This window comes from Gopherus flavomarginatus, chromosome 5 (genome assembly GCF_025201925.1).
Source record: "Gopherus flavomarginatus isolate rGopFla2 chromosome 5, rGopFla2.mat.asm, whole genome shotgun sequence".
Classification (NCBI taxonomy): domain Eukaryota; kingdom Metazoa; phylum Chordata; order Testudines; family Testudinidae; genus Gopherus; species Gopherus flavomarginatus.
In genome coordinates this window covers 13,654,772-13,677,746 of record NC_066621.1, presented here as the reverse complement: position 1 = coordinate 13,677,746, position 22,975 = coordinate 13,654,772, and the positions used below count along the sequence as shown (strand labels likewise).

Sequence of the window (22,975 nt, the reverse complement as noted above, 5' to 3'; positions counted from 1 at the left end):
GTGAGAAAATTCCTGTAAGTAGGGTGAATTTCAAGGCACTCATCTTTCATTGGGATGATATCTTTCACTGTTCTTTTATCCCACAGACTGCTCGTTTTAAAGAGCACATTTCTTGTCATCCTTCGCTGCTTCTTTTTTCTCCATTGCTGTCCAATATTTCATTCCCCACCCATGTATCTGGCACAATCTTAGCATAATCAAAATAGCTGCATTTTTTTTCTCCTTTGAATGCTGCTGGGATGGGATGCATCTGGTGAGATGGGCTTGAATAATTTTGCGGCCTCTTCCCTCCTCATTGTGTCTAATTAGGAGCCTATTACAGGAAGTCCCTAGTGGAGCTGGAGCAAAATTAGCACAGGGATTTCCCCATTTGCATCCTTTGAGGCTGCTACTTGGCCAAGAAGGTTTATTTGTGCTAGCAGTTATCTGAGGCCAAACTCATGGGAGGGTCTTGCAAATCTCCTAAAATAGAACCATTTTTTGAGGAGGACTGGCTTCCTGGCTTGCTTCTCTTTAAACTAGCTGTGGCCACACTGGTTGACCTACCAGGAAGTCCTTCAAGCTCTCACTCCCCATCTCTCTTCCCACCCCAGATTTGAAGGTGCCTTCAGAGATGATGCTGGATAGCAAACAAAATGAATATTCTTGATGCGAGGAGGGCATGAGTGTCTCTTACGTAGTGTCTTCTGTGCAATGGGTATAAGTTACTGAAACTGTGCCTTTTACTTGAAGAGACCTTTGCAGTTTTCAAGTGTATTTCTGCAAACACCTGTTTATGTCCAGCTGACTCTATTTTCTTTCCTACTTTTGTTTTTAAACTTCCAAAATATTTTGTGTATACATAGAAGTATCTTCACTTTTCTAATCAGCCTCCTCCTCCTTCCCCTCGTTGACTGCTTCAGTGGGGCTACAATCCAGACTATTACAAGGGAGTCTGCTTTCCAGGTGTGACTAAACTGCTGTGTGGAACACTAGCCTTGCATGTCTCTGATGGTATGTGGCAAAGTGACCAGCAAGATATTTGTATGTCTTTTATACCGTAGATGCTTTAGTGTATGGTAGAAAAGGAGAAACAGAGTAAAAAATGAGAATGTTGTCTAACTGGATCTTGTATATGTATGGAGGCTATAGGTTGTAAGGAGTCTCACAAGACACAGCATGGAAGTCCACACATTTAGTTGAAGGCCTTGATTTAAATTTTGGTTGATCCCAAAGTATGACCTGACCATCAGCTTTTATTTTTAAAATGGAGCTTCAGAGGTCAATTGATCATCAGAAGGAGAGTGCTGTGATGTTCCTTTTGAGACAAAGCTGCCAAGAACTGAATGTTGCAAACAGGAACACTAAAAGACAGGTTTACCCCTTTTGACTCCAGTGAGGTTCAATGGGACATGGGGCATTTGGGAGAAGGATGGATCAGGAAAAATGAATACTATGCTAAAAATAAATAAAAATAAAATAACGGTTCTTCCTAAATAGGGACATTCCATACTTATACTGAGGGTATGGCTACATTTGGAATTTCAAAGCGCTGCCGTGGCAGCGCTTTGAAGTGTGAGTGTAGTCAGAGCGACAGCGCTGGGAGAGAGCTCTCCCAGCGCTGCATGTAAACCACATCCCTTACGGGTGTAGCGTGCAGCGCTGGGAGCCGTGCTCCCAGCGCTGCTGCCCTGATTACACTGACGCTTTACAGCGCTGTATCTTGCAGCGCTCAGGGGGGTGTTTTTTCACACCCCAGTTGCAGCGCTGTAAAGTGTGAGTGTAGCCAAGCCCTGAAATAAATCACACCCCTCCTGAAGGAGAAAACACCAGCTGTCCAACACCTCCACTAGCAAACCAGTATGACTTAGGAACTTATTTGTGTATGGCACCAGACTTCCTCCTCAAGGCTTCCAGCCAATGGCTTTCTCTAAAACATGATGTTCATGGAGAAACTGGAGACCTTCTGTCTTTTCTCAGACCATTGTGGCTGCAGAATGATTGTGTTTCAGCCTCTGCTCTGCAGCACTGCCCTTGTCCTCTGTCAAGGGGACGCTTTCATAACTCCAGGATCCAATTACTGCACGTCATGCCTGCCTTTCTGATATGGCTTCAAGGTTGTTCAACAGTAACTTCTTATATCAGAGTTTAGGAAAACTGGTGGTCCGGCTTTGTGCAGCCTGCTCTAAGCGGATGGGAGCAAATGCCTGTTCCAAATCCTATTGCTAGCTTCAGAGGAATGTATGATTGACTTTCATTGTCCAGGTCCGACATTGTAAATGCCTGGCATGGAAGGTGCAGTACTGGTATCTACAGTCCCTTCCTATAAAGAGGATCATGGCTCCTGACCCTGGAATTCACCTATCTTGATAGCAAATGAACATCAAATGCCCCTCTGGATATCTGGACAGTCACCTGCCTTTTTGCCTGTACAGAAGAAACTCCTACAGCTGATAAAGCTCTTGAGTCTCTCGCTGCCAAATTTCCCCATCTGTGAACAAGAAGAATACTTACCCCCCGCCCCCCTTTGAACCTCTAATGAAAGGTCCTGGGTAAGAGCCTATGCAGCTCTGAACCTTGCTCCTCAAGCATTCACTCACTAAGTCTCCTTGTGGAGTAGGCAGCATCCCCATTTTACAGATGAATAAACCAAGGGTTGGAGAGGTGAAGTGACTTATTAAAAGCTATGGTGGGTTTAGAAATCTGGAGCTTGGCACCAAGCCGTGCTACAACCCAGTGGATCGTATGACCTTGTCTCCAGTTATACTGCGGTAGAGAGGTGATGTGGGTGTCTGTGTCTTCATGTTAGAGGCCCCACTCTCTGACTAATTGCCAGAGGATATGAGTAAATTAAAGCTCTAGCCAGGGATGCTCTAGCAGTAGCCGGCTGATGTTTTTAGCTCTGGAGGTCACTAGTTCAGTCCCTCATGTGTCTGCCAAGGTGTCAGCCATCACATTGGCGTTGTGAAGAAAACTTGGATGGGGTGGGGGAGAGAGAGTTTGGGAAGGAAGAGAGGGAAATTGTCTGTTAGTGGTTGGTTGTTTTTTTCATTTTGCCCAGGGTGGGGAGGGTTTAGTTGTCTTCCTGAGACTTATTGTACCTTTCATCTTATCTGATGCCCTTTGATATAGTCTGGCAAGAGTCTCTTGTCAAGTGATTCTAAAAACCTATTGGGGTTTGCTTTGTCATTGCTGCTTCCTGCTTTTGGGGGTTTTGCTCCGCAGGCAGCTCTGTGGGCGGTCGGTTTTCCCCAATAGGTTTGGGAGCTGCAACCAGTCAGGCCTGTCAGCCCATCAATGAGCTTTTACTGCTGTTTTCCACTATAGAGACACTGTGTGTGTGTGTGTGTGTGTGTGTGTGTGTGTGTGTGTGTGTGTGTGTGTGTGTGTGTGTGTGTGTGTGTGTGTGTGTGTGTGTGTGTGTGCGCGCATTGGTGTGTGCAAGAATTTGAATTCCCCAGCTTTTGGAGGAGCACATTCTGTGTCCTCGCCACAGTCCCTGGGCTAGAGGATTTCGCTCTCCCAACCGGGGCCCTGAGGCCAGAGGAGTTCTATGCTCCTGCTGATTATTGGGGAGTCCTGTGCACCTCCTTGCCCTCCTCGAGCATGCCCATGTGTGTGTATCTGATTGTCTGAAGTTGTGTGACTGTGATTGTCTGAAGTTGTGTGACTGTCTTGTTCTCTGATGATTTATAGATTTCTCTGGGGCTATTTGTCAGTGCAGCACTCTGTTTATGGGCTCTTTTCAAACTGGATGTGCCTCTGTTGTAAGCAATAACCATAAAAAATACTTCCTGCACCTAGTTATTGGATCAGTCTTCTGTACCTAGGAGGTCATTTTTGGAACAACTTGTTCTGCGTATTCCAACTACCTTCCTCATTGACTGTTTCCCACTGTTGAATCTCATGCTGATTGGAGCAAAGCAGAAGTGAGTAAAAGCCATTCATACTTGAAAGGCCATTAAACTGAGCTTAGGGAAGGGAATCGGGAGATGGTGGGAGCACTGTAGTAAGGAGGAGAGTGCAGTTTAATTCCTTCCTTCAAACAAAGGTTTGAAATGCAAGAGACGGGAGGTGGTTCTGTGCTGCTGTGGGCATGGGGAGTAAAGACCCACAATATACTTCATGCTGATGCTTGGTGCATGCCATCAATACCAATTCCATGTGCTGTGCTGATTGTCTCTAGCCTATCAGCCTTGGGGAGTCAGCAAATGAGAATGTGTTTCCCATGTGTCTTTAGCCTTGCAGATGTTCAGGTCAGGGCAGGCTGGAGTCCTTGCTAATTTAAATACCATAGGGATATTCTTTTGCTAGCAAGAAATGAAAATGATCGAGATCCCTTTGGATTCCTCTGTTATCACTTCCCACTTGACATATCAGTAGTGTGATCTCAGCAAAGGCCTAGTTTAGAAGGGGAACCAGAGATAACAGAGGTGGAAGAAGCTGAAGTGAAAATAGCTGCTCGCTGTAGGGTTTTTACTGCAAATTGTCAGTCTTCATATTGGTTATCTTCCTCTTTGCTATTCCTCTACCCCTCTTTCCCCAGACTCTGAGTTAGGAAAGTTACTTCTCACACTAGCCGTTCTCTTAAAAAGTTGTATTTAGAAGGCTTGTATCTTGGTAGCAAACCCTCCTGCAACCTAAAGCATTCTAACCCATGATGTGAGCATTTGCTGTGTGAGGCGGTCGGTGTGTGCTGCTGAAACATAGGAGTGGGCAATGATCAGTTAACCCTTTCTGTACCCTGACCCAACACAAAGGTTCTCCCCCCCCCCAATGAGCATGCTCAAGGTAAAACAGGAAGTACAAATCTTGCCCCAGCTGTAGGCTACCCAAGGCATTGGAACTAAATTAGGGACGTGGGGGAGTTCTTCCTTAATCGATACACTTGAACACACTAGACACAGTGTCCAAGTGATCGGAGCAAGCTGTGGACTACAGCAAAATATTTTTGATTTGCACTGATAAAGCAGCATAAACAGTGACTAGGAGCAATGGATAAGGCTCTGGGCCAGAACTTGGGAGACCTGGGTTCATGTCATAGCTCTGCTGATCTGTAGGGTGACCTATGGGAAGCTATTTTATCTAGTGGTATTTTAATAAAATGCGTTGATATAAGTATGTATATATAAAAGCTATGTACCTGCTAGGCGGTGATGGTTTTATTAATTGCACTGAGCCTTGCATCCAAGGATTTCAAAATACTTAAGGTTGTGAATGATTGTAATCTTCTGAGAGTAGGGTGTTATGATCCCTGTTTGTTAATGTGAGGGGGAACCGAGCCACACAGCAATTAGTGGAATTCCTCCTGCCATGTATTGAGCTGGAGATGGAACCTGGTGTGACATGTCATTCTGTATTCTTTATGAAAATATGGACTGGAGAAAAGCTTAGTTTTCCCGTGAACTTGTGGGTCAGCCTGTGAAGAACGGTTACAAGGGCCCCACAGAGTCAGGTGGTCTTGTCACCCGATACTAAAACATTACCTGGGACTCCTTGTAATTTTCTGCTGTAAGGGAAGTGGGGTCAAACTAGGAAACGAAGGACTCTGGCCTTATGCAAATCGTATTTAAGAGTAGGGAGTGAGGTAATCCAGGCCATCACTTCTCCCCTGCTACCCCACCCAAGATGACTGCTGGAAACAACTAAGACTGAACTGGGGGAAAGAACTGAACCCAGGCTGGAAAGGCATCTGATCTGTGAAGAAGATATTAGAACCACATTTAGGGTGAGAAGAACTTGCATGTAACCAGTTTCTTTAGTGTATTAAGCTTAGTTTGCGTGCTGTGTTTTATTTCCTTAGTAACCTGCCTTGTTCTGTCTGCTACCTCCTTAACTACTTAAAATACACCTGTTATAGTTAATACATTTATTTCTGGTTTATAATATAACCCAGTTTGTGATTTCTAATGGGGTGGGGGAGGGAGGGCGAGAAATTGTGCATACACTCTTCTCCATTGAGGGAAGAGGCGAATATACTATAGCTTTGGGCCTGTATTCCAAGGAAGGTGGACGTGCTGGAGCTAGTCCCGTAAACTGAGTCTTCCCAGAGCTGGGTGTGTGTTAGAGAAGGTTTTAAGAGCCTGGCTCAGCAAGACAGGTAAAAGGGGGCCCATGCTGGCAGAACAGGTAGACTCAGTGGTATCTCAGCACATCAAGTGACTCCCCAAGGAGTCCAACCCATCACACCCAGATCTCCTGACTCCCAGCCCTGCCTCTTACGGAAAAATCATCCTGTAGAATTTAACATTTCTAAAGGCTTCTCTGCAGTGTCATTGTAACCATGTTGCTCCCAGGATATTAGAGAGACAAGGTGAGTGAGGGGATATCTTTTATTGAAGCAACTTTTGTTGGTGAAAGAGACAAGCTTTTGAGCTACCCAGAGCTCTTCTTCAGACCTGTGAGCTCAAAAGCTTGTCTCTTTCACCTGCAGAAGTTGGTCCAATTAAAAAATATTCTGTCATCCGCCTTGTGTTCTAAAGGGTTGTTGAAACATCCTATGGAAATTAATCATTGGATCTGCACTATAAAATTTTATAAGATAGCTAAAAATAGAAGGGATTTAAATCTCGATCAAATCCTATAGGTTTGTAACATAATCTCCATAGAAACCCAGTGGCTTCATCCACTTAAATGCCACAGGACTTCATAATAAGATGTGCGTAACTACAAGACTACCCTTCCTTTCTGCACTCAGGTTGCACTCCTACCCGCCAATGCAGAACAAAGACAGAAATGCTTTTATGTCTTCATCCCTGGGTGTTACACTTGCTCTGTCTTTTCCCCTTCATCCAGGCTGTAAAAAACACATCACTGGTAAAAGAAGAAGGGGCAATGGCATAGGGTGCCTCTCTCCTCTTCTCCCATCCCCCTGTCCTCACGATCTATTATTCATTTATCTTTGCATTCTAGTAGAATCTGAAGCCCCGGCTGAGATCAGGCCCTGTTGTGCTAGGGGCTGTGTCCACGCCTGGTGAGATAGTCCCTTCCCTGAAGATCTTACACTATAAATAGACAAGATGGTCACAGATGGTGGCAGGGGCAAATGGGGACACAGACAGGGGAAGCGAATTGCCCATGGTCACACAGTAGGCCACCTCTGGGAGCAGAACGCAGATCTCCTGACTCCTAGTCCAGTGCCCTCCCTACTGGACCAGGGATACTCAGACTGAGGTTCAGGAGCTGCAAGTGGGTTTGTAATGTGTCTCTTGTGGCTCTTTGCAGCACCTGATGTTAAGACAATGTGTGAGTTAATAATTAACCAATCAGGATGTTTTTACTAGGTTATTAACCCATTGTAGAATACTTGAGCAGTCATTTTTGTTGCAAGATATCTATCTATCTGTCTGTCTGTCTTTAAACCCAGGGTTGTGAGTTCAGTCCTTGAGGGGGACACTTAAGGATTTGGGGCAAAATCAGTACTTGGTCCTGCTAGTGAAGGCAGGGGTCTGGACTCGAGGACCTTTCAGGGTCCCTTCCAGTTCTATGAGATAGGTATATCTCCATATAGTATTATATTAAACCATGAGTTCACATTACTGTGGCTCTTTTGGATAATGTCGATCGCTAATTTGGCACGTGGACCCCTGAGGTCTGAGTGTCACTGCACGAGACCCTTCCCTAGTTTCATCAGAATTGTTACTGGTGGGTGGGAGTGTCCTCAGATGGCAGCCTGGAGACTAATGGAAGCTCTCTGCCTGGATTTGCTATTTGTCACCTGACATGCACATTCAGAATGTACTGGGGGTAAATGGCCAGTGGAAGAGGCATGAGAAGTGACACTAAGAATAGGAATGATAACAGCACTGAAACTCATTAGCAAGTTTCCTGCCTTTTCTGAGTCGAGTTATATCCAGAGGCCTCTGGGATAAGGAGGGAATGAGCACCCTGCTGGCACCTTACCCCCACACTCCTGAAGCGTTGAAAGGCTGAGCTGATTCGGAAGGACGATGCGAATGCCAGCTTTGTTAGACTCGTGCTGGAAACTGGGGTGGAGAGGGGAGATCTAATGCTGCGTGCTCTGCTGGAATGAATACAAGTGGGGGTACTGTCTGGGGACTCGTAGTTCTGATGGCGATGGCTCTTAGTGTTGGAGCACGGGGAAGGAGGATGAAGAGGAGACGCTGCCTCCCGAGAGAGGGTGTATGCGGGATGCAAAGGGGGGGGGGCATTATCCTTGTCATTGGCCAAAATTTCCCTCTTTTCCATACTGTTATGTTGCATGCTGCCACGCCTCCACCCCACCCATTACAAAGATGGATGTATTTCGGCAGTGCTGTGCTCACCTCTGGAGCTGTCAAACACATGGGCTGTCTGACGTATTCATGTGACCCACATGAATATTTAGAATCTAAGTTTTCCTTTTTTAAAGTAACCTCATGGTTGCAGAGAGAGGCCTCCAAATGTAACCAATTCAGGGTGGTCTACCTGAGTCTGCACATGGCCCGAAACAAAGACTCTGAGAGGTGTTAACTCTACTGCTTTCTTAGCCTCTTTGACTCCGAAGCCAAAGGACACTTGAAAAGTCAGCATGAACTATTTGGAGGAATGAGTGGGAGTGAAACCTGTGAGTGGGGGGAATTGAGAATTACTATAGGGAAGGAAATGCAGGGAGAGGAGGAAGGGAAACAGAAAGGAGGATGGTGGAGGAAGGAGAACCAAAGGGCAGAAATTATGATGGTCCTGAAGGCGAGGGTATTTTTGCACTGAGTGAAGCTGAATGCAGCAATATGGTACTGAACAAGTGATGATACTCACCAAGTTCATTTACTAAACAAAGAAGTTCCCCTGGAGCTCTGTGCAGACCTTCTACTGGCACCAGCTGAGAATCACTGTGGGTTGGGAGGAGTATGGAGACTGAAGCTTTAATCCCGGACCATAATTAACAATGAATTTGAGCACTCTCCCAGAATGGGTTTTTATCCCCGGTCTATGCAGCAGGTCAAAGGTGCCTGTAGCCCTTTGCAATGCAGTTGTGGTTCGTGTGTATATGTAATATAAGTATCCCTTCTTGATCTCTCTCTCCTGTTTTTCTTCCACCTCCATTTCCAGCTGCTCCGTCTGACCTTCCCTGGACTGCCAAATACTCCTACTCTGCAGGTGTTTCCACTTGGGAATTAGGGACATCTCTAAATGTTGAGATCTTTCAGCCTCAAGGCCAGATGCCATGGAGTGATTTTTGCCTGGCTTCTGCACGGCCTTCTTGTCAATGTCCTGAACCTCAGAACCAGAGCTGTTCGCTTTTCTTTCAGGGCTCCTGCAGTCTGCCTGGCATATTCCCCAGTAATAAAAGCCTGCCTATGAAAGAAACGTGATTAAATCTGGCCTTTGTTAAACATCTCACTGCTGTGACCTTCATTCTGCTATCAGAAAAACCTCCTGAAATGGAACAGATTACCTTTATCAAGAGTTAATCACTCTCCTCTCCCATCCCAAAATGGACTGTTCCCCATTCCCCAGGGAAACAGGAAATCTGTGGTGGTGGTAGTGGGGTCTGAGTATTTATTTAGTTGAATTGCAGATAGGGCGTTTTGAAAGACGGAGCAGCTGTTTACTTGCCCATGTGGGTGTCTGGATATTACAAAGGCAAATGTTACTGTGGTCTTGCTGTACCTGTGCAGGTTATAGGGGCCACGGCTCTGATTTCATTAGTAATACACTGAACTGCTTTAGAAGGATTCTGAGTTACCTCTTAAAAAGTAGGTAGATCTATTTATACCCTCCCCTGTTTGTTATAGTCAGAATAACATGAAATTATTTCCTGCCGTCTAACTTCTTTAGCAGGCGATTGCAGATGATTCTTCTTTTCCTGCCGCTCCTCTGCTCTGCCAGGCTTTTTGGAAACAGCTGTAAATAATAGAGCTTTTAAAAATAAGTCACAGCTTCTGTATTGTGTTGTGATTTTTCCCAGATTATCTTTTGATGCACTAGCATCTCTCACAGTGGCAGTGCTGCTGCAGACAGCACACTGTTTAATTGTGGGTCCTGCAAATAGTGGTTTCTTAAAATATCAGAAGAGACAGGTTTTTATTGAAATAAACTATTGGAAGAGTTCAAAGGGAGATTCCCTTGCTATTCCCCCTCTCTTGTGTGTTGTATGTACTTTTGTCTTTCTCCTGGGCCGCTGCTCATACTTGCCAGGAGCTTCCCATAAACACCCGCAAAACTACTTCATTGTCCTTCAAATCTCCCCTTAAATCTCTCCTTTGCTGTGATGCCTGCAAGAAAAAACACAAGCTTGACTATGGTTAGGCTACTGAGACCACCGCCTGCCATGCTGACCAATGTTGTCTCATTGCTTCTTTGTCCAGTGACACTATGTGCTGTCTGAGGTGAGAAGCAAAGCGGGTCTGCTTAGGCAAAATGTCTTTTGCTGGGAACAACACAGTAAAGGCAGGAAACCGTTCATCCTAGGAATACCCGGTCAGAAGGCAAAGAGATGTTTGTCTCCACCCAAGTGGTGACGGGCAGGGGGGCCAGAATCCTGATTGGTGGTGCCCTTGCTGTACCATAGAGGGGAATACAAGTGCTGTACCCTGGGATCCTTTTTGCAAACGTAGGGTTGTTAAAAACGCTATGTCTTGACAAAATTCCAAGTTTCATTTTGCCTCCTTCAATTCCCCTTGTGTTTCCAGTGTCATACAATGTTGTGCTTCACTTGTGTCCCCGCCTCCTGTGCTGCATTGATATGAAGCGGCTGCCACGTTCTGCCCCAGAGGCAACTGCATTGGATGAAATGAATTTGTATGTGCCCCTGTGAAATATATTGTGAGATACTGTTGGCCACCTGTGTGTGTGTGTGTGAGAGAGAGAGAGAGAGAGAGAGAGTTTATTTAGATGTGTGAGAAACCATAGGCTCAGGGTGCACTTGACAAAACTTCACCAAAAAAATCCCAAGTACGTACAACACAATTTAACACCTCCCTGCCTAGGGTGACCAGAGAGCAAATGTGAAAAATTGGGACAGGGGGTAGGGGGTAATAGGAGCCTATATAAGAAAAAGACCCAAAAATTGGTACTCTCTCTATAAAATTGGGACTGTCCCTCTAAAATCAGGACATCTGGTCACCCTATCCCCGCTCCGTCAGTGAGCCAGGCAACTTAAAAACTCAAATCCTCTTTAGCGTCTCTCCAGCTGTAATACCCCCGTTGCACGTACACAGGCCCACCGTTTTCATATGCTTGGGCCCCGGGAAGAGGGAAGGGTAAGATCAGCTCTGCACTGTAAGCCATTAATAGCAACCTCCGGCAACTCCATCTTCAAAGGTCACAGGCTGGGATGGGTGGGTGGTGGGGACCGATCTATTTCAGACACTGAAAGGAGCCTCTGCAGTGACTTCCTCTTGTCTCTCATGACTCTATTATTTCCTTGCTGTTTACAGTGTTGGTGCTTCCTGTTCTTTTATCGGCCTCAGCAGCACCCCGAGCGAGTGCGCACAATGGGGGAGGGGTGGAAGCGATAACGTTTTTTTGGGGGTGGGCTATTCCCCCCCCCCATTAAATTCTGTGTATTTTAAAACGTCATGGCTGCCGCCTCAGAGGAAGGAGAGCAAAGAAAACAGCATCTGCCCTCCTGTCACATGGGGCTTGTTCGATGCCAGTTGGGTTTTGTTGCAGCATCGGCGCGCTCGTGGGAAACTGACAGTGGTGACGTGAGAACTGGAGGTTCCCAGGCTAGCCCGATATCCCCAGGGTACCAGGTCACCCACAGGGGAAATCTCATGCTCTTTCCAGGCCAGTCCTGCTGGGCTGTGTGAGAGATTTTCTTCTCAATAAAGGGGGTTGGTAGAGAGTGTGCGTGTGAGAGAGGAAATGGACAAATATCAGAGCTGTGTGTATCCTGTCATCGGGGTGGGCTCACTACCCCCACTGATGAGAATTGATCAGGGGCGACCTGTACCCTTCCCAGAGCTTTGCTTTGAGTTTCCAGTTTGGCTGGTGCCAAAAAACTCCTGTCAGAACAGCTGTTTTGCCTAGTGTCTCTCACCCTCTACTGGTTAGAATCAGAGCAGCTGAAGTGAACTCTGGCATGGGCCTCTTACTGCTAACAGAGACTTTCCTTTAACTCAAGAAGGAGGATCAGAATTCTGAACATGCTTGCTGCCGTGATGTCTTCAGTGACCATGGATTTGGTTATGATATCTATATGGATTGTCAGCAAGTGCACTTTTCTTTTTTGATGGTGTGGGAGAACAGGGTGAGGAGCGGGATGAGCAGATATTTTCCCCCAATCCCTACCACAAATACCCAAATTTAATGTCAGAAAGCAGCACACACTGGAGTGCATTTCTGTTCTTTAAAGTGAGATCTACTTAGCACAGGCTGGAGGTGCGTTGGGGGGCATTCCTGTGTTCTGATTCCTAGAGATATAGTATTGAGGCAGTGAACTTTATGGGTGCCAGTTGCTGCTGAAATCCCTCAGCATGCGTGATGGTTTTATACACTCATGAATGAATTAGAGGCAGCCTGGCATATAGAAAGAGCAGCTTTGAACTTTGTTTCAATTTCATTTATTTATTTGGACTAATGCCCTAAAAGGATAAGGTGAGCTTATTGCAAAAATGGGTTATCCTTTCTGTAGTTCACTGGGCTTCTGTACTAAGGGGCTTGTGAATGGTGCGTGTGGTAGAATTGGCCCTGTGGTACAATATGATTTTATTTCTAGGCTAGAAACAGTTCCAGATAGTACCCAGGCTGTTGAAATCCAAAGTGGGACAGAGATGGTCTCTGGCTTGGTCTGCACTTAAAAACTTACACTGGCATGTACAGATCAGTCAGGGGGTGTAAAACCCACACCCCTTAGAATCATACAAGTGTAGGACTGGAAAGGACCTCAAGAGGTCCTCTAGCCCAGTCCCCTGCATTCAAGGTAGGACTAAGTATTATCTATTCTAGGCCATCCCTGACAGGTGTCTGTCTAATCGGAAAAATTGCTACGCTTGTGAAACCCACTGTGTAGACACAGCTATGCTGACAGTAGGCTCCGTGGTATAGACATAACCTTGATGATTTTGTTTGTGCTTGTACAGTACAACAGGGCCCTGAACCACGATGGGGACTCTTAGGCGCTACTGCGATACAAATGATAAATTCAATCCTGTTTCTATGATATGTAGCTGGGAATAACATCTGGACTTCCATACATTGTGCTCTAGAGAGGGCTGCTGTTAAAAGCCCAGGCGGGGAAAGCAAAGATCCCCCCAACTTCCTAGTTTAGCTATTTAGGTCAAGTATCTCAGTGGTGTTACCTCCATGTTCACCATTTCTCATTGCCACATTCTGGCTGAATTGGCCTTGGATACTGAGGTATGAGTGACCAAGTTATAAGTAATCAGGCTAATGGGATTAGGGGCCAGGTAGCCAAAGAGCGGCTCTTGGCTCCTCTCTCCCTGCAGTGAGGTACAGGTTTTTATTGCAGGTTGGGAATGCAAACTTACCAGGCCAGATCTATACTAGGAGCTCTGTGCTGGAGACTGGTACATTACCCTGGCAAAGTGCTCCTAGCGAGGACTCCATTTATACTGACAAAATGGTGCTTTCAGCAGGATAGTTTGTTCCACGTATCCCCTCCCCTCTCGCCTTACCCACCCCGTGAAATAAACGGTAGAGGCAAAGAGTTTGGCTTGTATAACTGCATTTACAGTAGGGGTTTTTGCTGGCACAGCTCTGTCAGTCAGGAATCACACCTTTGCCCACCCTGTCTGACATAGCTATGCCAGCAAACATTTGTAGAGAGGACCCAATCATCTATCAGGGCACGCACAAACACATGCAAATATGGGACGTGTGTGTGTGTGTGAGAGAGAGAGAGAGGTTTAAAAACAAAACCAAAGCATATTCATTTACATGCCCAAGAGTTGCTGCCTTCTCTCTCTGTACAGTAGAGAAGCAATAACTAACTACCTCTTGAGGAAATGTTGTTCAGCAGCTAGTGGAGAATCTTATTCCTGCTCTAGAACTCGGTAAGATGATTTGAAAACTCATAACAAGGATCTCACTCTCGATAGGGCTTCAGGATTCCTATCCTGTTACATTCATGAGGATTTGTCTGTAAGAGGTGGCATTTGTCTGCTCCCTGACTGGGCCTGGGAAATCCGCAGTGATTCTTTTGTTTTCTTAGCTGCTCCCTGGCCTCTAAGCCAGGAATGCACCATGCAGTTCTGTCTAATAGCCAGCCTAGGCTAGTGGCTTTTCCTTTTGTTTCCTCCCCTTCTCCCTTCCCCCTCGGGGAATCTCTTTGAGCCTGGAATGCAGGTTTGACAGTCTGTGGAATGTGCCTAGCCTCAGCTGGGGCCCCTAGCTCTGTGCTGAGTGTGTGTATACACGGTGGCTGGCCGTATCTGGATAGGCTGTGGCTTGGTGCTGCATTCTTTCCAGGAGATGTCATGCTGTTTGCTGCCAGTTGTAGCTTGGGTTTCCTTGAAGCTTTTCTGGCCGGCTTCTGTGCAGAGCCTTTAACTGAAAACTTTTGGCTTGTAACTAGAGCAGTAGGAGGCAGTGACACCTCGTAGTTAGAGCAGGGGTTGGGAGCTGAAACTCCCTGGTTCTATCTCCCACTCCACCACTGACTCACCGTGTCAGCCTTTGAGTAAGTGGCTTAATCGTTGTATTACAGTAAGGTGACCAGATAGCAAGTGTGAAAAATGGAGAGATTTCTTTTTTCGGGGTGATGATGGAATCGTGTGTATATAAGACAAAGCCCCCAATATTGGGATGGTACCAATAATATCAAGACATCTAGTCATCCTAAATGACAGTAACACCTACTGCGCTGTTGTCTTGGATGCTGTACAAATACATAGCAAGGAGCTTGCAATCCAAACAGACAGGACAGACTGAGAGTGGGAGGGGAAACTGCGGAACAGAGAGAGGGTCAGTGGCAGAACTGGGAATAGATTCCCATCTTCAAGTCCAATGCACTGTCCATTAGACCACACTGCCTTATGTGCTGTTGGTATCACCCTCTGTAAAGTGGGGGAAGCTGCTGCTTCTTGTCTGTGTGTGGAGGGGTGATATTTGGCTTTTACCTGGCAAAGGTCTTTTGATTCTTTGGATGAAAGTAGTCACGGGAGTGCATCGTTTCTATTCAAAAAGTGTTGTGAAAAAAATAATTAAGCCCAGGGTGCCATTTTTGCCTTGAGGGTGGCAGGAGTTGGTTATTCTGTTCGTGGTGTGAGTCAGCTGCTCATGACCCAGTCTGTAGGTGAACTTAGCACCAGAAGACCTTTCGGCGGTTCTGACAGGCTTGCTTGAGGAAACCTGGATGAGATTAGAACATCGTTTTTGACCGTGCGTGAGCCGAAGAGTTAGAGACGGTGCAGCTTGGTGAGGCTGGCTCGAGCCTAGGAAACTGATTGGATGCAGGCCCTCTCCCACTGTACCGTATTGGCTGAGAGAGGCAGTGGAGGAGGTGGTTTTATTACTCCTGTTGTAAAATGAAGCCAAAATTGCTTTTTTTTTTCCCCCCGGTAAAAGAAAAGTCCCAGAATATGTCCCTAACCTTGTTCTAATCCCTTCAGGGAGTCTCTTCCCTTAAGGATGTAATACAGTCTGGCTTGCTGTGACACACCTAAGCATACACCAGTACACCATTGATGTTCTAGCTTATGCCTTTCCAAACCACTGTTTGCCTGAAGCTTGTGCTTTTATTCTCAATCTGAGGCTATGTGCTGCCGAAGGACATAAAATTAGATGGGCAATGTGTAAATCTGAACGGAGCTGAGCTAGGCACTTGAGTGTCCACACATGGTGAGTTTCCTAGGAAAGGGTAGGTAGATACCTCTCCACCTGGGTTGCCCAGCTCTGGTGCTAAGCTTTGCCATTAAACTGAACCGCAGACCCCAAGAGCCTGGATGCAGAATCAGCGAGACAAATATCCAGTCTACTTAACAGCATGCATGCAACAATGAGCCTTGAGATACTTGTTGGAGGGAGGATATGTGGCTTTGTGTAAGACACATTTGTTGTCTTGTATTTAGGAGTCTGCTGCATATATTTAAGGCTGTTTGTCTATGCCGACAAACATGGTAATTAATAGACTCTGGCAGACTAGCAAATCTTTCCAGCACCTGAGAGCTGTGAGCAGCCTTTGTGGAAGTTAGGGGACTCCTTAAAGAGCTGTTGACTCCTGCTGGAAAAGCTGAGAAACGTACTATTTAGAGAGAATCTTGCTTATTTATTTTGTCTTCCCAATGCATGGGATAGGGTTTATAAATAATCTCGGGGGGATGTGTAGCTAATGGGCTTTCTGTGTGGTGCTGAGGTGTGAGCTCATGCTGTGTGTGTTCCCCAACCAACATTAATTCTGTATGGTTGAGGTGTCCATAGCACCCAGCTGGGATATTCTTGGGCTCTTAATTGTGGATATTTAATGTTCCACATCCAGCATAGCAATTTTTAAAGGGATCCACAGCAGCTAAATGGACCCTCTCAAACATCCCATCTGTAATGCTAATATTTCCAATAGAAAATGTCTTCAGAAAATTTAAAATTAAATCCTTCCCTCCCCTTCCAAATTTTTTGTTCTTTCTGCCATTCTTTGGCAGCATTTGAACCATAAAGCCCAGGCATTTATCACTTCCACTAGATGATTGTACATGTCATTGCATCTCTCAAAGGGACTTGCCCCAGGTTTCATGGCAACTGAGTCAAGAAGAACCCAGGTTTCCTGACTCCCAATCCAGTGGACCTTGCTATCTCCCACTTAGCTGTGAGAATGTAGCAGGCTGTTACAGTTAATGGGCAGAACTGCTCAAAGCAGGTATGGTCGTATGCCCTGCTCTGCTAATAATCTGAGGTGATGCTAATTACACAGATAAAGAAACTTGTTTTTTAAAAGCATGTTTAACCTGCCTGTGTCCCTCTAAGCTGGGAGATATCAGCAGTAGCACTGAACACACAGGCCCAGGTCCTCAGAGGTCCCATGGGAATTGTAAATTTTAATTTTTAACTAGAACAAACTCCTTGGAAAATGTTGATATGTAAACTTTCATTGGTGTATGTGTGTGTCTGTTTTTTTTTTTTTTAGCCAGTCATAGAGCTGTACATTTTTTCAGAGATCAAAATATTTCATTGCCGTATTTTTGAAACTTTGAAAAATCAATAAAAATAATTTAAATTCACACTAGCATTTTTTGCTGTTTATAACCATCTCTGTTTATTATGTAGAGGCTTGATACTTCTGCCACTGAACTGATGGGGCATTTTGCCTTTGACTTCAGTGGATGCCGGCACAGTTCCCTATGTACCAGAAGCATAGTTCCCCTCCACCACTCTAGGTCCAGCATCATAAATGCTCGAAGAGAAACATTTAGCCAATGTCCTTCAGTAGCCAGTGCTCCAATAACAGTAATTGGATAAGGAAGTTAGTTAATGTGCTCCAGAGAACTATTTTATTAAGAGCAATTATTGGGTAAATTGATGTAATTAAGGAAACCAGACTCGTGCAACTCAGCAAGATCCTAAATGGACCAATCCATGATGACTTTTCAAGTCATTGAGTAGTAATACTGTCCTCTGACCCTCCTCCTATACCCTCCTTCAGTTGTTTAATGGTGTAGTTGATGGATTCAGTATCTATCAATTAGCCTTTACTGTTTATTTTTCTGTAACATTGCTCTAATTTGGATCCAATGGACTGAATAATCACAGCAGAAAAACCTGTTTCATGAGGTCAGAAGTGTGAACCATCCCCCATGTATCACTAACCCACTGTGCGATCTTGGGAAAATCACTTTTCTTATCCATCCCTCAGTTTCCCCAGTTGTAAGATTGGGATGATGATGATGGCATACCTCAAAGGAACGTGATGAGGCTTGAGGGCAGGTCTACACTACAGCGGGGATTGATCCACTGGTGGTTGATTTAGCAGATCTAGTAAAGACCTGCCAAATTGACTGCAGATTGACCTCCAGTTGACCCCTGTACTCCACCCCTGACGAGAAGAGTAAGGTACCCTCACGGTGTAGATTCAATGGTTATTCACGTAGCTGGAGTTGTCGCGTAGGTTGATTTACTCTGGCAGTGTAGACATAACCTTAGCTTGCTCTGGTTTGTATGGCTCTTTGAGCTCCTCAGGGGAAAGGCGCTGCATAAGTGCACAGCGTGACTTAAAAAAAAAAGTCACTAGGATTTTGCAGATGTTTATAATGTGGATTGATTTCTTTGACCAATACAAAGCTCAAGCCGCTGGGAGTGATGTGATGAACAGCTCCTCTACATGTGCTTGTGTGTACTTCAGATCCACAGAATGGCAAGAATTTTTATGCTGCCACTTTTTGCCACTAGATGGCACCGTCTGCCAGAGAATGCAAACAGCTGCTCTCTGCTGGACTCCATTTATGCGACGGGTGCTGCACGGAGGGGATAGGCTCCAAAGGACCATCAGTCCTACGTATGGACAGACCGTAAACCCTGTTAATATGGCAGGTGCTGATGTTATGTGAGTGGTTTTTTAAAGTCTGCTGCTAGCAGGGGCAGAGCTTTTTGCTACCTGAGCAGACAGGCTGGGAATGCTGTGGAGGTAGCTTCCTCTGCCTCCAAAAGGGGAGAGGTGTTGCATACTATGCTCAAGCAAACCTCCTCCTCCCCATTCTTGCATGTATGGGGTCGTTGAAGGGAGCATTGAGCATCCCTCTGCCAAAGCGTGGGTGGTAGACTCTGATGTGGGATCCCAGAGGAGGACCCTTGTGAATTAGCTATTCACATTTTTTTTGCCAGGGAAGCGCTCTCCAAAATGTCACCCCCACCCCCCGTGTGTGAGTTGACTTGTCCTGACCTTTCATCAGGGATGCTCAGTACCAAGGTCCCATTGCACCCATCCTGTGATGCAGCCCAGTGGTGGGCTGAGATGTGGTACTTCTGACCCTGACTTCACAGCTAAGTGCTGGGAGAGAAAGCAGAACGTACCAGGGTAACGTTGTCATCTGCCTTTGTTGAGTGGGAACGGTTGCAGTGTCTATTCCCAGTAAAAATTAAATAACCCCTAAGGCAGAGTCTGGCTTTCCCTGGAGAGTGTCAATTATTATATCCTTGTTGATCTAAAGATGTAGTAAGTGCAGGCCTCCTGCTGCTAGTGTAAACGTCTTTGGTCTTTACTTGCAAGTTCAATTAATTTAAGGGCAGCTATTTCCCAAGTTACGCTCAAGCAGGAATTAATGACACAACTGTACACCTCTAATAGCTGTTGCTTTGTTTTGCGTTGGCTAAGAACTAGATGGCTAGAATTGCTCATATTCTTCACTAGATGGCGCTCCAGGCATTGTATAGGGCTAGACTTAACTCACAGGTTGTTTTCTCATACCAAATAATAATGGACGAGACTGCATCAGTCTCTGTTACTTTGTCCTTCATGCCCCTAGTTGTATCTTTCCCTGATCTATCTGCAGAGGTCTAATAGAGAGCACATGAAAGCTTTATAAGCAGAATGTCATGGTGTTATGGCAACATCTCAGATCTTTTGAATCCAGGACCTTTTGTTCAAGTGTCTTGGACAAAATTGTGATTTTGGAAATTTTGCTGCATGGAGGAGAAAAGACTGAATTTTCCTTCTTTCTTTTAGATGCTGCAGGACTGCCCCAAAGCCCGCAGGGAAGTCGAACTCCACTGGAGGGCATCTCAGTGTGCCCACATTGTAAAGATCATTGATGTCTATGAAAACCTGTACCAGGGGAGGAAATGCCTGCTTATAGTCATGGAGTGGTAAGTGTTGTGTGAGAGGAGAAACAAGTCAAATCCCCCCTCCCACTTGACCACATCACTTCTCTCAGGGGAGGCCATCACTCTAGAGAGCTGTGCAACCTGTGGAAAATGCATGGGAAATCTTAGGATATTGGGGATCATCTAGAAAGAACTGGTGCCCAGGCTCCCAGTATCTCATACCATGTGTGTTCTGAGCATGTGAATGATTGGCTGCCAACATTTCCAAGTATCGGTAGCTGAAGGCTGGGCCATGTGCCTTTTGGAAAGGCTATGTCCCACGGATTCACAGGGTTTACCTCTGACCCTGCCATCACATTAATTCAAACATTTTGAAAGGAGCATGGCGTATTGGTCAGAGAACGTGGCTGAGGGCCAGGAACTCCTGGGCTCTGACACCCCGGGTGGTTCTATGCAAGTCATTTTATCTCTCTGTGCCTCAGTTTCTTCATCTATCATATGGATTTTTTTTATCCATGTTCACATCATGGCGTGAAAATATTGCTTAATGTTTGTAGAATGCTTTATGATCTTTGAACTGAAACAGAATTTGCAATAGAAATGCGCAGGGTTTTTTATTATAGCCCTTGAGAATTGTTTTATATGAGGTGGGAAGGTTTGATTTATAACCTCAATGTATAGAGGGAGTTCTTGTAATGACTGAGGGCGTTGGTAGGGGGGAAATGGCTTTCTATGATCAGGAAAAAACAAAGCCACTGAGAGATGTAGTAGTTTGGCATTCAGGAGCCAGATTTCCCAAGTGCTCGGCACCCAGAACTGGGGCTGGAGTGTGAGCTGTTGGTTGCTGAGTCATTTGGAAAATCTGGAGCTAGGTAAGCAGGCGTATGACCCGTGGATCCTTATTCTTGTTGTAACAGAACCCATCATATTCTCACATGCAAAGAGTTCTTCATAAACCAGACCAGCTTTTGCCATGCAAAAGGTGTTGGTAGCTTTTGAAGTGCCAGCCATGCTGTCATGTGTGGGGCTGGGCTGGTTGTTGGGCAGCAGTGGCTGTCAGACCAGGGGCACACCACCGGCAAGGAGCAGGGAAGAGAGTGACAGGCTGGTGTCACAGCAATGTCTGAGCGAGTCTGGTGCTCTCAGAAGTTTGATACGGGGAAGGAGGAATGAAGGGGAAAGTATTGAAACCACATGCCAACCGCAGCTGTGATTTTTAATGCAGCTTCTTTGCCAAAACGTCTCCGCTGGCACAGGCTCAACAAGTTGTCAGGGGGTGGGGAGGGGGAGACAGAGGAGCAGTTCAGGGTTTGCAAAGGTTAGGCTGCTGATCTGTTGCACAAGAGCCTTCTGAATTCTCTGTGTGGGAAGATGCTTCCAATAGTCTTGTTGAGATCCCAGGCGTCCGCTGCCAGAGAAGGTTTGAGCAGCTCATCTGTGTACGTGGGGAGACAGTGACGCCTGAATGAACAATAGGAAGCAGGTCACTGCTGTCAAATGTGCGTGTGAAACCGGTTGAAGCACTGCTTTAATAGCCACCTGCTATTTTAAAGCTAGCCTGAGCGTGATGGACTGGAATAGGCTTACATACTGCCAGGATGGGCCCTGTATAAGATGGAAAGTAACCAAAGAGGAAACAGACATGGTTGCAGCGTCCCCATACATCCCTGTGACTCAGGTATGTTTGTGTCTCCATTCAGATCCAGGGCGTTTGTAACTCAGTACTTGGCTGTGAAGCTGTTAGCATGGACAGAAATTCTCTGTCCTTTTCTGTACTCTTTATCGCATAGATCGGCTCTGTGTTCGTTATTTGTATTGGGGATAGTGCTGAGAAGCCTGTTTGAGATTTGGGACCCATTGTGCTAGTTGCTGTGTGGACACGTTCCAAGAGACAGTCCCTACCCCAAATCGCTAGACGAGATAAAGAGAGGAAATCTCTTTTCCTGTAGATGGGGAGCGTGGGCACAGAGAGGCTAAGTGACTTGCTCAAGGTCACTCAAGGAGTCTGGTAGAGCTGGGAACTGAGTCCTCAGCCAGTGCTATAGCCTCAAGACCTCTGTATCCATCTGGCTGTCGGAGGAATACGGAAGTTAGCTTTGTAGTCAAATATTTTAGCTGCATCGTTCACTCTGCATAACTTGAGCTAGTGGCTTCAAAAGCCAGAACTCTTCAGGGAGACCAAAGCCACCGGGCTGAGGCCTGAGGTCTGTGAAATCAGTGGGAGCTGCCGGGGGCAGAGCCTCTTTGAGCACCAGGGTGCTGCTGTGTTTTGTCCCATTCGCCCTTGTGCTCAGTCAGTCTGCTGACTGCCGGCCACCCAGCTTGTCAGGTGACTGACTGGCACAGGAGCTTGTGCGGTGGTGTGACCTGAGCACACAGGCTGGGTGAACTCTGAGTTCAATGCCTCCTTACTTGTGTGGTTGAATGTAGCTCCGGTGACTTTTGCTGAAAAGTAGGCTAGCTAGGCTGGAAACTTTTGGTGTTTCTAGCACAATCTGCTCTCTTTATTGTAAAGGTGCCTCCGTATGGTTGCTCTCATGTGGCCAGGAAATCCACAGGTGCTGTCCCCCTGCCTGCCTGCAGCGGAGGGAGTCCTCTGCTGTGCAGTCTCTCTCTGCTGCTTTCTGGAGAGGGGAGAATGGCCTGAAAATGGAGGGGTTGCAAAAGGGGCAAAGTTGGAGGCGGGGTGTGGGAGGAAGGGAGGTTAATCTCCCTGAACTTGGAAACAGCCAGAAATGTTGCAAGATCTCTCACTCCCTGCAATGTGTATTGGGGCTTCTTGCCAAAGCTTGGTGCAGGACTCCTGGCCCTGTTTTTGGCTTGGAATGATCAATTAGGATCTTGAAGGCCCACTGGAGAGGCCTGATGGGTGGGGGAGGTAGCGGCTACACCTTTAACTCCACTTGTTTCTGTATTTCAGCTTGGATGGTGGGGAGCTCTTCAGTCGAATTCAAGATAGGGGAGACCAGGCCTTCACGGAACGGGGTATGGAGGGGATCGAGGGCTTTTTTTAACCCCTTGGCTGTTTTATGTTGGTTGAGTGAAAATGTCTTGCCTTAGAGCTGGTTGGAACTTCTGCACGCGCACACACTCACACACACACACACACACTCACTCACTCTCTCTGTCTGGGCTGGTCCACACTAGGGGGGGGAAATCGATCTTAGATACGGAACTTCAGCTACGTGAATAACGTAGCTGAAGTCGAATATCTAAGATCGGATTACTCACCTGTCCACACCGCGCGGGATCGATGTTCGCGGCTCTCCGTGTCGATTCCGGACCTCCGTTGGGGTCGATGGAGTTCCGGAATCGATATAAGCGCACTCGGGGATCGATA

General features: G+C 46.2%; 2 protein-coding genes across 2 annotated transcripts in view; both read left to right on the top strand.

The window, feature by feature from the left end:
- Positions 1 to 22,975, top strand: part of PFKFB2 (6-phosphofructo-2-kinase/fructose-2,6-biphosphatase 2) — a 334,000-nt gene that overhangs the window by 19,047 nt on the left and 291,978 nt on the right. The gene's annotated exons all lie outside the window — the stretch shown is intronic.
- The window catches only part of MAPKAPK2 (MAPK activated protein kinase 2), an 83,340-nt gene that overhangs the window by 48,794 nt on the left and 11,571 nt on the right, over positions 1 to 22,975 (top strand). Inside the window, exons 2-3 of the mRNA XM_050954053.1 lie at positions 19,538 to 19,677; positions 22,556 to 22,620. Of these exons, the coding sequence (XP_050810010.1) occupies positions 19,538 to 19,677; positions 22,556 to 22,620 (205 nt within the window). The remainder of the gene's footprint in view (positions 1 to 19,537; positions 19,678 to 22,555; positions 22,621 to 22,975) is intronic.